General features: G+C 38.1%; 1 protein-coding gene across 4 annotated transcripts in view; it reads right to left on the bottom strand.

Moving 5' to 3' along the window:
- Window positions 1–19,235, bottom strand: part of CYTIP (cytohesin 1 interacting protein) — an 89,239-nt gene that overhangs the window by 16,250 nt on the left and 53,754 nt on the right. For 2 of the 4 annotated variants that reach the window (XM_012136806.5, XM_042243833.2), the window contains exons 4-7: window positions 6,525–6,574; window positions 6,211–6,265; window positions 2,137–2,239; window positions 1,827–1,920 (exon numbers count right to left, since the gene is read on the bottom strand). In XM_012136806.5, coding sequence (XP_011992196.1) covers window positions 1,827–1,920; window positions 2,137–2,239; window positions 6,211–6,265; window positions 6,525–6,574 — 302 coding nt within the window. Of the gene's footprint in view, window positions 1–1,826; window positions 1,921–2,136; window positions 2,240–6,210; window positions 6,266–6,524; window positions 6,575–13,910; window positions 14,448–19,235 lie in introns of those variants that run through there. The other 2 variants (XM_004004682.6, XM_060411143.1) reach the window with 2 other exon arrangements.

The following is a 19,235-nucleotide window of genomic DNA, read 5'->3' as shown; positions in this document are numbered from 1 at the left end:
GACAATGAAATGATAGCAAGCCAACACACCAGTTTTCTCATTACGGGCTCTTGACTCTAGATGTTAGGGAAGATCCATGTGAATCTGTTTGGTACCTTACTGTTGATCTGAGCTACCCAAGCAACAGATATCTGTGGGCAGAACTGTAGGCATAGATTGGCCGCTGTCTTCAGTATTTGTACAAACTGTCTATCATTTCCCTGCCCTCTGGATTTCCACCTATCTCCACCCACTACTCTTTAATTATACACCTGCGGTCTGCCCACTTCACCCATTTGGAATACAGGTTTCTGATTCTAACCACCAGCACGTTCCCCTGAACATGTTCCTACCTCATGGATTGAAATTTCTCTGGAGCTAGAGTGGTCCCCATCCTCTATCCTGAACTCATAGCAACCACAGAGTTGGACACGGTCCTCTTCCACCATCAGTCATCTTTCAAAATTACTCTCACAAAACTTCTCCCAACCCCCCAAAAAACCATCCTTTGAAGTTTTAGACTAGAATCACAAAAGAGTGTCCAGGGAATTTTTCATTGGCAGCTTGCAAGGAACAGCTGTGGGATAGCTGGAGAAAGGATCCTGGCATCCAGAGCAGATGGTCAGATCCCAGTTCAGGCACTTACTAAGTGGCTGGTTTTAACTAAACCTCATTTCAGCCTGAGTCACTTCACTTATAAAGAGGAATAAAATCAACTTCACAAGATGACTGTAAAGAATAAATGAGATAATCAGAATAAATTCTAAACTATTACACCTGACTGGTGAGACCCATGCTCTGCTTCCTGAAGAACACTCTGTCTTCATTTCTTACTCTACTCTTCTTAATTCACCAGCCACCAATTAATTAGACTGGCTATCTCTCCATCCCTTGAACATACCAAGCCTACTTTGATAACTCAAACCTCTCTTTTACCTGAAATGTTCTCACCAGGAGTTCATCTAACCATCCCTTCTCATTATTTCACTCTCAGCTCAAAATTCACCTTCTCAGAAAGGACCACTTGTAACACTTAAGCTAAAATTGCAGCCCTCTCACTCAGTATTTTATCCCATCCCTTTTTCTACTTTCTCCATAATAGTCATCATAATTTAAATATCAAAATTACTTATTTTTGTGGGCTTCTCTTACCTATCTCTTTCCATAATTAATAAAACAATAGAAGAGTCTTTGTCTCCCCGAGCCTATCACAGAGCTGGAAATATAGTACTTGCTCAATAAATATTATTTTAATGAATGGGTTAATTCCATCTTTGTCTTATTAGGTTCTAAGGGTGGAAACGTCAGTTGAATCTCTATTGGGGAAACAAACATCCCATTAGTAAATTGGGAATAACAGCAGGTGTCAGTGTATATGTTGTAGGGCAGGAGGGCTGAGCAGACTGTTCTTTCAGACAGAACACTAGGAGATAAAAACAACTGGCTGGTGGTATAAGAAGAAAAAGCTCAGCCCTTCTGAATTTCCATTTGCTCTAACCACAGGATTATGTAAACCACGGAAACTGGATTCATTCCTCTCTGTCTAAACAGAATGTAGGCCAGTTTAATTGAATTTGAATCAAAAATAAAATTTTAAAAATGCTATCCTTCCCACTCAGACATTGGGCTACTGATGCCCTCTGACTTCAGATGTTGACAACATGTTCAAGTTTGAGGAAACCTTGAGAAACAAAAGGAACTGATAAAAACGTCTGTACCCAATCCCCAAGCTATGGTGTGCTGCCTCCCTTGTGATCCTGAACAAAAACCCTATTCATTCATTCAACAGGCATTATGAGAGACAGTAACAATTTTTTAAGCCCCACGGGAAGCAACCAGATAGTTACATTAACAGGTTTCCTGACGATCTGATCAGGTCAACAACTTGTTTGTGGGTAAAGCCTTCTGTGCTCACACCATTGATTTTTGCAAGGACATCACCTGGGAGATGCCAAGAAAAACGAGTGTTAAAATGGTTGGTTAAATAATCTTTCCTGACCCACAAATGAAACAAAACACACAAGCCCCAAACCTTGGCAACATAAAGGAGCTGAGGAAATTCAAAGCAACAATCACATCCTGACCTCCACCATCAAAAAAAAATTTGTTTTTCTTGCTATTTAAATAATTCCAAACATAAGCATAGTTCTGACTTACCAGCTTGCAGGCCAGCACAGTGTGCTGGGCTGTCCTCCTGGATTTTGCAGATCAGGGTGCACATATCTGTGGAGCAGGTGTTCTGGTTTGGGAGCCTGTAAGTCTGTAAAATGAGAAAGATACATAATTACTATTAAAAAACTCAAAATCTATTTGTCAAAAAAATTGAGCAGTATCAATTACCTTATGTAACATGATACATAAGTACAAAGAACAATCTGGGAAGCTTTTCTGAGTATAAACTGAATATAAGGACCAATCTGACACCTCCCACACATTCTGTAGCTGACCCCATTCATTAAAAAAAAAAAAAAAAAAAAAAAAACCACATCTGGGGCTTCCCTGGTGGCTCAGTGGTAAAGAACCTGCCTGCCAATGCAGGAGACACAAGTTGGATCCCTGGCTCAGTATTATCCCGCATGTCAGGGGCCAACTAAACCCATGTGCCACACCTACTGAGCCTGAGCCCTAGAGCCTGTGCCCTAGAGCCTGCGAGTCGCCGCTACTGAAGCCGACATGCTCTAGAGCCTGTGCTTCGTAAAAAGAGAAGCCACTGCAATGAGAAGCCCGCTCCCTGCGACTAGAGAGGAGTCCCCACTCACTACAACTAGAGAAAAGCAACACAGCAACACAGAGCCAGCACAGCCAAAAATCAATAAATAAATGTTAAAAGAAAACACATCTGGCTTAAGAAAGGAAGCAGTGTAAGACTGGCTTAAGATTTAAGACGTTCATGCCTAAGAGACCACCTGATGCTATTGGGTATTTAACAAGAAAAATTCAGTTTCTCTTTCCCCAGGAGGATAAAACAACAGTAGCCAAGAGCAGAGAGAAAAATCTCTATGTGGTTCTCCCAAGCTAAAGTACTCATTACAGGAGCGTATGAAACATTACACATCCAGCAAGGGAGATATGCCAACAATAATTATTTTAAATCAGAGTTCTGCAAATAATGACAATCTGCCCTTCATTAATTCAAAAGTTTTATAATTGACTCAATTATCTTCATTCCTGAACACTCGTTGGTACACCTGCCCTGAATACTCACCAATTCATTAGCCACTCGACTAAAAGAGAAAAAGTTATGCTTCATCTCTTGCCTCAATTTGGCAAAAGCAACTTGGTTTTGTTTTTCCTTTCAATTTGTACCAAGAACACAGCACCAGTGTTTGATGAATAGAGTGGCCCAGTGTTCTATTTTCTTCTTTTTCACATATTTAAGTTATGAGGTCTAGTTCCGTTTAGAATCAAAATTAGCATTCTGAGTTGAGTAAGTCTTCCTAATATCTGTTTCCTAAAATTAAACCACATCCCAGTATTGCTTCCTTGTGGAAAAACGAATGTCCGATGTCCATTCCTTTATATTTTAGACATACAGTTTCCAGAACCAGCAGAACTACAAGTCAATCAATGCGATGAACTTCTAGAAACTTGACTTTGTTAACCTTGAAGGGATTTCTATTTACTCTAAAAGGCATTTAGAGTTCCCCTATCTTAAAGGCAGATGAGACTTTAAGAGATCATGTAATCTACTTTCAAGACCCTGATGCTAGGAAAGATTGAAGACAGGAGAAGAAGGGGACACCAGAGGATGAGATGGTTGGATGGTGTCACTGACTCGATGGACATGAGTTTGAGCAAGCTCCAGGAGCTGGTGATGGACAGGGAAGCCCGGCATGCTGCAGCCTATGGAGTCGCAAAGAGTCGGACATGACTAGCCAACTGAACTGAACTGAACTGAATTTACTTTCCATCAATATGAGAGATTCTTTTAACAGATTTTTTTTTGCCAGGGAATCTTCTTGCCACCACCCAGGCCCTTCCAGAAATGAAGCATGGTCTGGTTCACACAACACATGGACCAAAGCTATAAGAGACCTTCCTTTGGGAAACCACTGTTATAATGATTCTCATTAGCAGTGAGAATTTACACTCCATGTCCAGGAAGCAGAGTAAGTACAGTGAAGGGGAACCGTTAATTGGGGTAGCATGCACTTGCGTATATGTTTGCCGCAGGTGTAAAATTTGTGGTTCGAGATAGGCAGAGGTCCAAGAGCTTTGGAAAGAACTAATCAGTTGGACATTTTTCTTTTGCTCAGTCATTTCCCAGAGACACAAAAGTACACTACTTTCTCATGCCCAATAGCCTTCATTCTAACACTTGTCATTTGCCTACCTTCTACTGGAATCAGGCACATTATTTAGTACTTCACATAAGTTATCTCATTAAAAATGCCTAAGAACCTACTAAAGTAGCACTGAAAGAATACAAATTCAGTTGTAAATGAATCTAAGGTCTGTGTTCTGGTCTTGCAACATGACTGTCCATATCAGCAAAACACTAACATCCATGGAAACCAGTGGAGGAGAACTTGTTCTCTCCCAGCATGCCCTGTGCCCCACTGACCAGGATCCAAATACGTGTTAACGAATGGAGGCACAATAAGGATATATGAGATTCTACTTGGCCTTTAAAATGTTCTCAGGGCATGCCCCCTATTTGATAATCACTATAAGCCTTGTGAGTACTAGGTAATAGGTAATGCATAGAGCTAGTAATGGAAAGCATACACCCATAGGGAATTTGCAGAGGAATGGACCCTTGCATCACTAAAATAACATGCTACAGTCCAGAGGTGAAGCCATCATTCATGTGAATCCACAAAGGTTCAGGCCACTAAAACCTGCTGTCTACTAATGACAGTTTTGATTCTTGCTCCATGCAGTGTTTATGGTATGAAGGAGAAATGTGGGAGAAGCAGTGATATGTCTATAGAAAGATGAGAAGAGATTCTCCTTGGTCACATTAAGTAAGGATAAATGAGTAGTCTTTGCTCCTGTTTTCAGTAGCAATCACTGAACATCCTTGGGCATAATTCTCATTTGAAAAGAAGTGGTCACAAAAAGCACAGTGTCTCTACAATACAGAATAGGGAGTGTTTCATGTGAATGAGGAATAAGAGAGAGTACTATGCTTCTAAAGCCCAATGAAAGAATTAGAGATTTCACCAAATTCAAAAGTAGAATTCAGAAAGGAGAAGGTCTCTTCTTTTCTCTGAGAGCCTTCTCCCTGCTCATTGCAGCTGAAGTTCCATATTGTTTATTCTTAAAACGCATCTTACAGAGCAGCATCCTGTTCCTATTCTTAAAACACACTGAGTTTCCAATTGTTGTGCTGATAATTAGTCACCAAAGTTTTCTGAAGCCAGCACCAAAGTTAAGACATAAAAACTGATGTTTGGTATGAGGATATGATTATGCAGAATGCTTCTAAAAGAAATGCAAAAGTGTACTGGAAAAAGAACACAGTAATACTTAAACTACTTCTGTTGCGCTTAATTAGACATGCCTTTGTTTGACCTAATGCATCATATTTACAAATATAGCCATGAAAAAGCAGACAGCAAGTAAGAAATTAAATTCTTAGGCTATTAAATAGAAATCCATAAAGACTTAAAATTTCCTACAGCATGAGGCAATACACGCATAGAGCCAAATATTCTTAAGCATTTTCAAATAGTAGTGATAAAATGTTACCACTAAGGAAAAGAGTACAAACTTTTCATAAAGTCCAATATGAAAACTTTAGTATTTTCAAATATAATAGTAACTATAAATGAATAGATGCAGTCCATATACACAAATATATTTCTGTCAAGTATCTCTGAATACTGAAGTGTAGGCAAAATCTGATGCACAGTGTAAGAAATTATTGTGCAAACCCATCACTAATGCTAATATATAAGATTCACTTATAAAGCGTACATCATTCTCTTATTTGTGAGCTGACTGATAGCAAGAATTTCTGATCAGTCTCAGACCGACAAGAGGAATAAAGCAAAGAGGAACAAGAAGTTGAGTAAATCTCAGGGTGATTACTTTATCTGCTTGAATGTTTTCTTTCCTTGATGGTACCCAACAAACCGAAAAACTGCCAAAAACAGCCACACATAGAACACAAGTCACAGCCTCTCTCAATCCCTAAGCCCGACTTCATTCTTTCTTTGTAAATATCATGATATTGCCAGTGCCACTTTCTTAATTAAAAGTCTGGAAAATTTGAAAACTGCCCACCTGAATTTCAAATCCAAATGTTCCATTATCTTGTTTTTCCACAGTAACAAGCTTTCTGTAAAAAAAAAAAAAAGAAAAAAAAGCTAGGAATGAAGATCAAAGTGTCACATTTGGCACATATCTATCATTAAAAATAACTGCCAATAAAAAATAGCTGATGTTTGTATAAATTGTAGTATGTATGACTGTGTGTGTGTGTGTGTGTGTGTGTGTGTGTGAGTGTGTGTGTGTGTGTGTATGAGATATCAACAGCCTGGAAACCTGTGTTCCTAAACATCTTGGTGAGACACCAAAAAATAAATGAAATTCTTTACCTTTGAGACCAGGAAAAGTCACCTACAGAACTTGATCTTGTCAGAGCAAGCTGAAAAATAAAAGTACACAGTTATTGAAAGATTCTTAAGACACAACTGCAAAATGTTCTAAATCACAAAGGACTCTACTTTGGCCCCACTCCTGGGAAACTGTTACAGAAAGACAGTAATTTCCATTCTCCAGTGATAGCAAAGGAGAGCTGGGAAAGGAACCATTCAGGTATTTCATCTGAAAGATTAAAACAGGCTTCGATAATAACACCCTATGGCAAAAGAGTTAATGTAATGTGGCAAAATTCCGAAGCTTCCAAAAAGAACTTCATATCTAATCTGTATCTAAAATAGCCTCTGAAAGTTTAACCACAGCAGTTTATAATCACACTGAAATCCAAAGAAAAAATAACACCCATAGAATGGCATATAAAACAAAATAGTTGATAGTTTGGGGAGATGCTTATGAAATGACTGTTTATTGTAATAGTTTAATATGTTACTGTTTTTAGAAGGATAAAATCATCTAATATCTAGAAGCATAATTTGGGTAAAAAGAGGGACTCAAAACCTCAATTATTTTTATGATTTATTTTTGCAATCATTTTAAAAGAGTACAGTAAGATTTCTATCCAAGAAAGGAAAGGAACTTCAGAATGGTATAAACGTTGTAAATGGCATAAACTTTTGCTTCCCTGTTAGCTCAGACAGTAAAGAATCTGCCTGCAATGTGGGAGACCTGGGTTTGATCCCTGGGTCGGGAAGATCCCCTGGAGATAAGAATGGCTACCCACTCTGGTATTTTTGCCTGGAGAATCCCATGGACAGATGAGCCTGGCAGGCTACAGTCCATGGGGTCGCAAAGAGTCAGACAGGACTGAGCAACTAACACTTTCACTTTACTCCTCTGCATGTTTTGGGAAGAGATCATTTAAAGATAAGCTTCCAGGATACAGTCTATCATTATAAATAAAGGAAAAGTTGCTGAAAGGTGTCATTTTTTTTAAAGTAATTATAGTGAGTTTTGTGTGTATTGTGTTGGTTTTTTGCTTAGGCATTAACGAATGTTAATCAGCTCTTTCTCAAGTGTTGGTTCAGGGTTCCAGAATAGAAGTTCATGCTACTGGTTAGTCCAAGGTGTTTATTTAAGTGGCAACCTATTATGCTTCTTATATATCAGTGACTATAGAAAATATCAGGAGATAATGCAGGTGTCCAAACAAATAAAAGGAAAATAGAAGCTAACAGCCAAAAGGAGAAAAGTATGCAGAAGAAATTAATGCACAAATGAAGTCTTCATTAAGGCATCTGTTAGAGAAGCTACATCACTGTAAGGAAATTGAATTACCAAGTACAAAATGCCAGCATTCTCACAAATTTTCTTGAATGGTTCAGTGTTCAGAATTTGGCCACTGGTCAGTACCGTTAACCCAGTGAAAAAACTGACCTCTTCCTACAATAATAATAAATTTACTATACTTTCCTCTTTTATTAGTTCTGGACTGCAAATCATTTATATCATCTTGAAGACTACAACAAGAGAAGGCTCAGAACCAAAAAAAAAAAAAGTTTCTCTATATTTGCTTAAAAAAAAAAAAAACCCTAATGGTGGGAAAGATTGAAGGCAAAAGGAAAAGAGGGCAGCAGAGGATGATACGGTTAGATAGCAACACTGACTCAATGGACATGAATTGGAGCAAACTCCAGGAGACAGTGAAGGACAGGAAGCCTGGCATGCTCCATCCATGGGGTCACAAAGAATCAGACATGACAGCGAGTGAACAACAATCTATTTTTAATTTATAAGAACTAACTGTGGAAGGCCTATTAGAGTTTGTATGGTTTGTTTCAGCCTGATTTTGTCCTGATAGGTACCATTAACAAGGGTGGGGACCATTCAGCTATGCAGTCGGCTGCCTTCTTGTGGAAAAGAGCAATAAACTTGATTTGCCCAAGCATTCTCAACCTCTCAACTATACTATACTCATATTTTCTTAATTTATTTTCATTACCTCTATTTGCTTGGCTTTTATCCTTACTTCAGATGTAAAGTACTTAGGTAGGTCATGTCATGCTATCTGTAAATCATAACTAGTGTTTATATTTAAAAATATTATTCATACTATCAATATTCATCAGATTATGCATATATTTATAGATATGGAAGCATATATGTATACTTATATGAAGGGCAGATGGGATTAAATACCTCACTTCTGTTCATAATTACTTGTAGCCTTTGGGCCTCTTAGGGGATTCATTCATTTTATTTCTACCCCAACACCTAGCACAGGGTTTGGAATAGAATGGAACCATATAAAGAGAAAAACAGAAGTAAACCACGAGATAACAATACAATCAAGTAAGTGGTAGTGGGAGATGCAAAGTTTTATAAAAGAGTCTTCAACTCTCTCCATTAAATTAAATAGTCATAGGAAAAGCTCAAAGGTAGAGTTTTAAAAATATAAAATAAAATTTTAAATGGAAGAAAACAAACAAAGATTTAAAAAAAAAAACCTGAATTCTAAAACAGCAAGAACCATAGCAAAAGAACTAATAGAAAACAAAGTCAGTCAAACTCTAGCTAACTGACCTGATTAAAATGGAAATATCTGCCTAGAATAATAGGAGATGCAGAGCAGATACTCAGCTCTTGGGGACTGACTTGGGTCATCAGTGAAACAAAGAAAAAAAACCAGACTAAATCAAATTATGAATTAGTTTCCACTCTGGATCAGCAATGAGCCGGTCATAGGCACCTAACATTAAATGCACACATTAAATGAATAGTTCATTTTCATTCATTTAGCAGGAATTAATGAATTCTTAAAGTTTTGAGACTTTTTCCTCATCAATTTTAAATACACCTTTGCTAAGCAAATAATCATAGCATTGATGAGAATCTCAAGATTTCATCTCATCCTCCATTAACCTGTCTTCTAAATTTAAAAAAAATCATTCTAGATAAATTCAAATACAAAATTAAGTCCACAAGACAAATCCAAGACCTCTGTAAAAAGGAAATTTCCCCACCTCTCTTGGGCTAAACTTTCTGCTCTAGCTAATTAGATTAAAATGGAAATTTCTACCTAGATGAGATGCAGAGCAGAAACTCAGTTCTTGTGGACTGACTAGGGTTCAGTGAGAAAAAAAAAAAATCAGACTAAACCTAATTATAAATTAGTTTCCACTCTGGATCAGCAATGAGCCTGTCATAGGCACCTAACATTTAAAATTAAAAAAAATTTAAATAAATGAGGCACCATCAAATTCTCTGACACATGCCACATCCAGACACAGTACCTACTTGTTTTTGATCTGAACTCTCAGACTCAGGCAATGTGGAATGTTCTCAGGGTTCAACCAAAGGAATGTTCTTAGGAATGTTCAACCAAACTATCTGTCTAAGTGAAAAAAAGTATGTCTGAAGTCTTATCAAATATTTTTACACTTTAGAATGAGTTTTGTCTGCAGCCCTCTCCCTGGAGTGAGCAGCCTTCTTCTAGAATCTGACCAGTGGAGTCTCTGCTCCCTAGACTGCCCTCCCAAGCCGAGCCCTTTCTCGGGGCTGGAGGGATGACACCAAAACTCCTGAATGAGGAACTGGTATGCAACAAACAGCATATGCTGGCAACAGCTGTCTTTTATTACACATTATCTAATATGAGAAATCTAGGTTTAGCAATTTGGCAGGGCTGCAAACTACACATTCAATTATATCTCCTGAGAAGACAAAGCTCCTTAACCCCTTGCTAGCTTCTGATCCCTGGGTTGGGAAGATCCTCTGGAAAAGGGAATGGCTACCCACTCCAGTATTCTTGCCTGGAGAATTTCATGGACAGAGGAGCCTGATGGACTACAGTCCATGGGGTCACAAAGAGTCGGATGTGACTGAGCAACTAACGCTTTCACTTTTTTTCAGCTTCTGATATAAAGATGCCTGGGGTTTGGGCTGAGGATCCCAACTCTTGTGTTTTTAGTCAGGTGATTTAAAAGCTTACCAAAAAATGTAACCTAATTTTTGCTGCTATGAGGTGATTCACAATGTCCCTCTTTAGTGGGAAACAAAGACCAAATATTTCAACTGTCAGTTTGCAAAAAATAATAATAATCTGTAGCAGAGCCAGATAGTCAGCCCTGCAGAGGAGCTTGTAGTTTCATACTGTAGCCACTTCTGCTGCTAAGTAACAGCCTGCTACTTCCTCTCCCCACTGTGTACTCATTTCCTGAAAGTGTCATGAGTGGGGGAAGGGACAGATACCTACTCACAGATGAGATATTTTTGTTTTTGTTATTTGTTTCAAAAGTCCACAAATTGTGTGTTCTGCTCCCTTTCCAGTACCCTACCTCATTCTCCCAATTCTTCCATGAATACAGGGTTTTCCCCTTTTTGAGTCAGGAGGCTTAGAATAACATGGCTCTGCAGAAATATTTTAAGATTAACAAAATAATGGAGCTGAACTCAATTTCTTAACTATAAGCGCTCTTGAGGAATGTAAATACTGTACAACATTGCAGCTTCTCAAGAAAATCTTTTTGTGGGCTCATGAGTCTCTTTCAAGAAAAATTTTTGGATATATTCTCTAAGAGCACCACAATATGGATTAGAGAATACTTATCAAATTCTTTTGTAATGAAGTTAACAGTTTTCTACTAAAAGTATTCATTAAATGTCAGAATATCTTGTTGTCATCAAGAACACTTAGGAATTTTAGTGACAGATGAGTGTGTGGCCAGAAATAAAATAAAAGCTCCTGAAGGGCAGAACCCAACTCAGAAATACATACTAAGTCAGCACAATATTCTATATCGGACTTATAACTGAAATCACCCTTCCAGAAGTTGTCTATTTAGGAATAATTTGATAACCAAAGAAAACCAAACAAAGAGAAACAGTTTGTGGTCCCACGAATGCATATTCAGTCTTCCCCTCTGTCAGTTTTTCACTATAGCATTCAGTGAAAACTACTTTCCAAGGGTGACCTACTGCCCTTGGGAAAATGGGTGTAAGGCCCATGGCTACTCTTTTAGTATCACAACATTCATCAAGATAACCTTACTTCATACCATCTCCTTCCTACAGCATTTTCCATTGCAGGGATTTTTTTTCCTAAAACTGTGTTCAAAAGTGGGAGACCTCACTGGGTGTATGTCACCTCCTACAAATACAGGTATCAAGATAATATGAACACAGAGAAATCTATTTTTAAATAATGTTGAGTACAAACACCCCAGTGATTCTGAAGATTAATCTGAAACTATGGGCTAACCAGATACAGCTTGGCAGAAACCAAAGCCAGTGATAACAAGAAGTATGAATTGTTGATGTCAGCACTGAAAGGGTTGAAAATAACAGTGGGCAGAAAACACCTGCTTGTGGGATTGCTTCACAGGGATCTCGTTGCCTGCAATTCAGTCAGTGCCAAATGAATAGTTATTCTCTAAAGACCAGTTAAAGGAAATGAACATCCATTTGGAAAATTCTAAACAGTTGGAATAAACTTGCATCAAGTCTCATTGATGATAATTGTACAGAATCAAATATATCATATACAAATGTTTTGTTTTACTTTTTATTTTCTTTAAGTAAATTTCACAACAGTAACAAAAAACTGTCTAAATAGGAGGAGTCTCACCATGGGAAAGAATATGAGGAAAGGGAGAAGAAAGGACCTACAAAAGATGTGAACATATAAGGAAAATAATTGGTGAGAAAGTGTGTGTGTATGTGTACATAGATACACAGATCACACACACACACACACACACACACACACACACACACCTGTGTCTCATATACCTAAATCATTCTCATCTTCTCCCATAGCCTCCCTGATTGCTTCTTTTTAGTTCACGCTTTCTTCACTCAGGCTTAAAATCAAATGTGGCTCCCTCTTCTTCACCGCTTTTCACAGCAAAGTCTTTGTGTCTCTTCTCAATTCCTTCGGTTCCTCTTTCTCCAACTACTGCAAAAATTGCTCCCTCACCACTAGGCTCTACCCATTTACTGACAAGCAAGTTTCCAGAGTAAGGTTCCTGAAACCTTGTATTCAGTCATGATCAGTTCCCTGCGTACTGGTCAGATTACTACTTCCTCAGGGGAAGTGTCCAAGTCTTATGAAAAACAGCCCAGCTCTGAGGTCTCCCCTCCTCTCCCATACAGACACTCATTGGGTCCACCTAACACAGTAATATACGATTACTTAAACTTCCCTAAGGGCCCCAAGATCTGTACCTCAGCATTTTAATTATCCTTTGCTCTGGAATACCCTTCAATATCCAGTATATCTATCCTTGAAGGTTGTATTCAAAGACATGTACTTGGGTTAGAGCACGTATGTTACTTTATATTGTACAACACCTACTTGTTCTGTCTACTCAATCGTAAACCCTGTAAGGCGGGAAATTTTCCTTCTCATCTTTATACACTCTACACTGCTATACACCTGAAAAGTGAATAAAGGTTTTGGTACTTCCCAAAGGGGCTTTATTTTCAGACAGTAACTTGATAGGAATGTTTTTTTTTTATTAAACTTATTGTCATAAAGGCACTTTGGAATTGAAAAAGATCAATCATCCAAACCAGAACAAATTATTCCCTTATCTCTCTTGAAAAATACCAAAGAATCAGCTATGTGCATCACTTAAAAAAGATCATGACTCTTCCACTATGCTATAACTCTGTAATCCTGAAATTAGAAGGCTTAAGAAGAACATACAACGTGCATGCAAGATTTAAGGGCAAAACTTCATGCTTTAAAACAATTCTAAATATTTTTGTATTCAGATGTGTACGTGGAGCATTATAGCAAGCTAGCTAACCAAAATCTAAAGAGATTTTCTAGTTTGATCCTTTTTTACAAGTTGGAAATTGAAAAAAACTCGCAATAAATCCAGTTGGACATGGATTTTCCCAAATGAGTTTTCCTCTCTAGGGAAATACTTTGCAATCACAATTAAAATAATAACATAATTACTGAGTTATTTGGCACATACTACATGTCAGTCATTCTGTTAAACACTGTGCTTTTCTTCACTTACACCGCAGAAGAGCCCTGCAGGATGGTTCTATTACTATCTTCATTTCAGAAAAAAAGCAAACTGAATCTTAGAGAAGAAAATTACTCAAGATTCCACAGCTACCAAGTGGCAGATCTTGCACTCATTTATCCAATAAAAGTCTTAATTCCCAATAGCGTGAGGTACATCCAGTGCCCAGAACTAAAGATAATTTTGTCAATAAAACTTGCACTAAAAAATCATGTATTTTCCCTGGATTATGAATTGACATGACTATTAGAGACTGGGAGAGAGGCTGGGAGGGAAGGACTCAATGGGAGACATACAGGAAAAAAGAACAATAATTCTCAAACTGATTGTGTCTATAATACATACCATCTTCAAGTTGATATGCTTAATGATTTTTAATTCATCAGAATACCTCTTGTAGTGAGAAAATAATCTTTCAAGTTTTTCCTTTCAAATGTTTCCTTATGGTCTTAAATCTTAAGACTTAATGACTGGAGTCTGAGTTCTCTGGGCCCCTTGCCTCTCTCTTCACCCATACTCTGAGCCACTAATTTCAAAGGATCTGAAATAACATTTTTAACATGCAGTCAAACAAACATATCACTCTTCTCTCAAGAGAACAAGAATACTGTAAAAGGTAAAAAATAGCACTCATACCTGCTTTCTTCCCCGAGGCAAAGTAGCCACAGTATCTGCCAGCATTTGAAGCCTTCTCTTGTCATCATCCATAGTAAAACTGCCTGTGAGCGTGGAGTAAGAGCTATGCCCTGGACCAGCACAGTACTCCATGAAATTGCCATTGCTGCTCTGTTTCCTGAGCTTTTGTAAAGACATTGTGAGTAAAGATTACTCCAGCTAGCACATGGTTGAGTGGCCTTGCAGGGTGGGGAAAGCTAAAAGTATAACCCTCTGACAAGCAATCAAAAGTAGCAAAGCAGAAAGAGCCCATGTGACTTCTGTGGTTTGAGGTACTTGTTACACAAACACTATCTTGCAGTTCACTCCCATTCTCGGTACTTTTTTCTTTAAGCCCCTGAGAGAAGGCTAGTTTTCAGCATTAAAATATTTTTCTTTCTCTTCAAACAGCCAGAACTCTTTCATGTGCTATGGCAAGTTGTGTTCAAAACACCATCTACCTTTTTTTGTAAAAGAAAAAGAAAAAGTTCCCCAAATTCTGCCATTAGTTTGACATCCACTCTCCTACTTAATATGGTCCAGTGTAGTGTAAAGGTCAGGATGTGTGGATATTGATTCCTCATGAGTATAAGCAAGACCTACAGGGTCCAGTCATAATGTCCTCTCATGAAGTCCTTGTAATGTACTTTCACCAAAGTACATCTTAGCTGATTGATGTTCATGAAAAAAAACTTATATCTGCCACTTGGGCTGTGACCATTCAGCATTCCTCTGGTTGAACTTCCACTGGTTCATCCTCACTAAAATTATCCATCATGTCTACAAAGAGCAATGGGAGGGGAATCACATTTAGAGCACAAAGTTGGCCATGTCTTAGACTAGACTTAGTTACGACATCATCAAGTGGTCCAAGGGAGGAATGGAGAGGGCATAAAAGTAATAGGCAAAATAAACAGGCACAAGAACATTTCCAGTTGGTTCCTGCCAACGCATATGCACCAAGGGCAACAACATGAATTACTCACTTTCACTGACGCTTTTATTGGTGGAAGTTGGAGAAACGCAGTTTTAAGGAAATTAGTTTCAGAGGAGGAGCAGGAGACATAAATAGGAGAAAGATTCAAAATAAAATCAAAAGGAGAAGTTTGGTATAGTATAAAAAGAGAATTGTCATTTTCAAAATCATTGGGAAGTTCAATAGTAGAATGTTAAAGAGTCAAAAGTCTTTAAAATGGAAGTCAAAGCAAATTCAGCTCAGGCAAAATCTGCCAAATGTAAATCGTAAAATCTTCAGAGTTAATGGTGCTTAAGAGATGGAGTCACCTCAGAAATTTTTAAAATGCTATCACAGCATGACTCATGATGATTGGAACTAGATAACGACATGAACAAACTGATGTCCCCAAAGACCTGAATGAATGAATGAAAGTCATTCAGTTGTGTCCAACTCTTTGCTTCCCATGGACTGTAGCCCGCCAGGCTCTTCTGTCCATGGAGATTTCCCAGGTCAGAATACTCGAGTGGGTAGCCCTTCCATTCTCCAAGGGATCTTCCTAATCCAGGAATCGAACCCAAGTCTCCCACACTGCAGGCAATTCTTTACCATCTGAGACACCAGGGAAGCCCTATAAAGATCTAAATCAGGGATGACAAACACATATGCCTTCAAGGTTCAGTTGGATAAAATAATATAAATGTGTAATACAAAAGGGAGTGGTAGAGACTTTGGCAACTAATGAATATGGTCAATTAAAAAGACATTTATGGGGTGTGTGTGTGTGAGACAGAGAGAGAGATGAGAGAGAGATTGAGTTTTAAAGTATCTCCAGGTTACTATAAGGTACATGAAGTAAATTAACACTATTACTTGAGGACAGCAGTCCACCCATCTTCTGGGAATTTTATAAAATTAGGTAAATATTTTAATATTTCAAGATACCAAATATAAATGACATGTTTGTCTAAGGACTCTAAGCCAACCAACAATCAGGTTTTACTGACAGATATTAAAATTGTATCACTTAAGTGTGTGATACTAATCTTAAGCTAATATAAATTATAGAAATCTATTGAAAGAATAGATTCTAGAAAAATATGTTAAATCAGAAATTGGAAAATAAAATTTTTACTAGATTTATGAAATGTGTTTAACTAGTAGAACATTTTAGATCATGAGATCCATGGCTGTAAAATCAGAGTCAAGGGCAAATTTGACATTCAGCCAGTACATACCAGTATGGTCACCCTTGTTAATTACATATTTATGACTTTGTCTATTTTGATCAAAATAGATCAGTTTCCTGTTCTGATTATCAGGACATGTATCACACTAATTAGTAAATATTTTAATAACTTCGTTGTTCAGTCTCTCAGTTGTGTCAAATTCTTGCGACCCCATGGACTGCTACATGTCAGGCTTCCCTCTCCTTCACAATCTCCCTGAGTTTGCTCAAACTCATGTCTACTGTGTCGATGATGCCATCCAACCGTCTCATCTTCAGTTGCCCCCTTCTCCTCCAGCCCTCAGTCTTTCCCAGTATCAGGGTCTCTTCCAATGAGTGAAAGTGAAAGTGAAGTCGCTCAGTCGGGTCTGACTCTTTGCGACCCGTGGACTGTAGCCCACCAACCTCCTCCGTCCATGGGATTCTCCAGGCAAGAATACTGGAGTGGGTTGCCATTTCCTTCTCCAGGGGATCTTCCTGACCCAGGGATCGAACCCAGGTCTCCCACATTGCAGGCAGATGCTTTAACCTCTGCACCACTAGGGAAGCCCTGGTGAGTAAGCTCTTCATATCAGATGGCCAAAGTATTGGAGTTTCAGCCTCAACATCAATCCTTCCAGTGAATATCAGGATTGATTTCCTTTAAGATTGACTGGTTTCATCTCCTTGCTGTCCAAGGGACTCTCAAGAGTCTTCTCCAGAACCACAATTAGAAATTTTTTATTTTAATAACTACCCTGATCAAAAGTATCCTTTGTGATAAATGTGGGGAAAAACTAATGTTTCCAAACAAACGTGATTTCAACCTTCAAGTCCTGATTTCCAAAGATTTTCTACTATTTACTTCATTTTCTATAAAATTGCCACTAAGATAATTATAATACTCTGAAACCATCTTCCCCTTCATCATCACCTTTATTTCATAATAAAATGAAACCAGATCAAGTTTTCTACCTACTCAGAAAAATTCAGGAGTACCTCATTGTCTATAAAACAAATTAAAGAATTCCAAGTTCTTATCTAACTTCATCTCTGAAATGTCATATCATTTCTTTAAGATGCATCAGTAGCTTATGGATGGGAGGTCTTACACCTCTGAAGCAATGTCCTGGAGTGACGCTGTGTGCTGCCAACAAAGAGCAAGACATGGTGACTGCCTTCATTCTCATATCAATTTTTTCTGATCATTCTTTTAATATTTTACAGTAAGATTATAAAGCTAATTGTACACAAGTCTGTTTCTACACTATTTACTCTAACCACCTCATGTTCTACATCCAACATTCTAATATCACTTTTTTCAGATCATTCTTTTAAGACTTAATATTTTACAGTTAGATTATCAAGTTAATTTAACTTATATGCAGAGTACATCATGAGAAATGCTGGGCTGGAGGAAGCACAATCTGGAATCAAGATTGCCAGGAGAAATATCAATAACTTCACATATGCAGATGACACCACCCTTATGGCAGAAAGTGAACAACTAAATAGATTCTTGATGAAAGTGAAAGAGGAGAGTAAAAAAGTTGGCTTAAAGCTCAACATTCAGAAAACGAAGATCATGGCATCCGGTCCCATCACTTCATGGGAAATAGATGGGGAAACAGTGGAAACAGTGTCAGACTTTATTTGGGGGGACTCCAAAATCACTGCAGATGGTGATTGCAGCCATGAAATTAAAAGACACTTACTCCTTGGAAGAAAAGTTATGACCAACCTAGACAGCGTATTCAAAAGCAGAGACATTAATTTGCCAACAAAGGTCCGTCTAGTCAAGGCTATGGTTTTTCCAGTGGTCATATATGGATGTGAGAGTTGGACTGTGAAGAAAGCTGAACGTCGAAGAATTGATGCTTTTGAACCGTGGTGTTGGAGAAGACTCTTGAGAGTTCCTTGGACTTCAAGGAGATCCAACCAGTCCATCCCAAAGGAGATCAGTCCTGGGTGTTCATTGGAAGGATTGATGCTGAAACTGAAACTCCAATATTTTGACCACCTGATGTGAAGAGCTGACTCATTTGAAAAGACACTGATGCTGGGAAAGATTGAGGGCAGGAGGAGAAGGGGAAGACAGAGGATGAGATGGTTGGATGGCATCACCAACTCAATGGATAGAGTTTGGGTGAACTCCAGGAGCTGGTGATGGACAGGGAGGCCTGGCATGCTGTGGTCCATGGGGTCGCAAAGAGTCGGACACGACTGAGTGACTGAACTGAACTGAACTGATAAAGCTAATTGTACACAAGTCTGTTTCTACATTGTCTAATTTCCTCTAACCACCTCATGTTCTATATGAACACCTATATCTAGATGTTCAGTAAATGTTTGTTAATAGAAATAAAAGGGTAGAGGAGAAGATATTTAACAAAACTAATTCAACAACATTGTTCTAAAGCATTAAAGAAGAAAAACTAAACTGGCGGAAAAATTTTGTGCTATTAACTCATATTCCAAAGTTCTATAATTTTCTATAAACAGTTATCTGAAAGATATGGACTGAATTTTTTACAGTATTCAAACTAGTCAAAAAATCTTGAGATGAGATCCAGTTTATTTTACCAGTGCTATACTAAATTTTCAAGATAAATACAAATCTTGTATGAATTGTCCAAGAGCATAAAACAAGATGCATTCTCTAAAGCTAATTAATCTGATCCTGCCTGAGAATCCCATGGACAGAGGAGACTGGCCAGCTATAGTTCATAGGATCACAAAGAGTCAGACACGACTGAAGAGACTTAGCATGTATACACAAACTATATATAGAAGGCATAAAAGAAGGGAGGAAGGAAAGAAAGGAGAGAGAAAATTAAGCTAATCTCACATTAAT

The sequence above is a fragment of the Ovis aries genome, chromosome 2, assembly GCF_016772045.2.
Source record: "Ovis aries strain OAR_USU_Benz2616 breed Rambouillet chromosome 2, ARS-UI_Ramb_v3.0, whole genome shotgun sequence".
NCBI lineage: Eukaryota > Metazoa > Chordata > Mammalia > Artiodactyla > Bovidae > Ovis > Ovis aries.
This window is presented reverse-complemented; position numbering and strand designations above follow the sequence as displayed.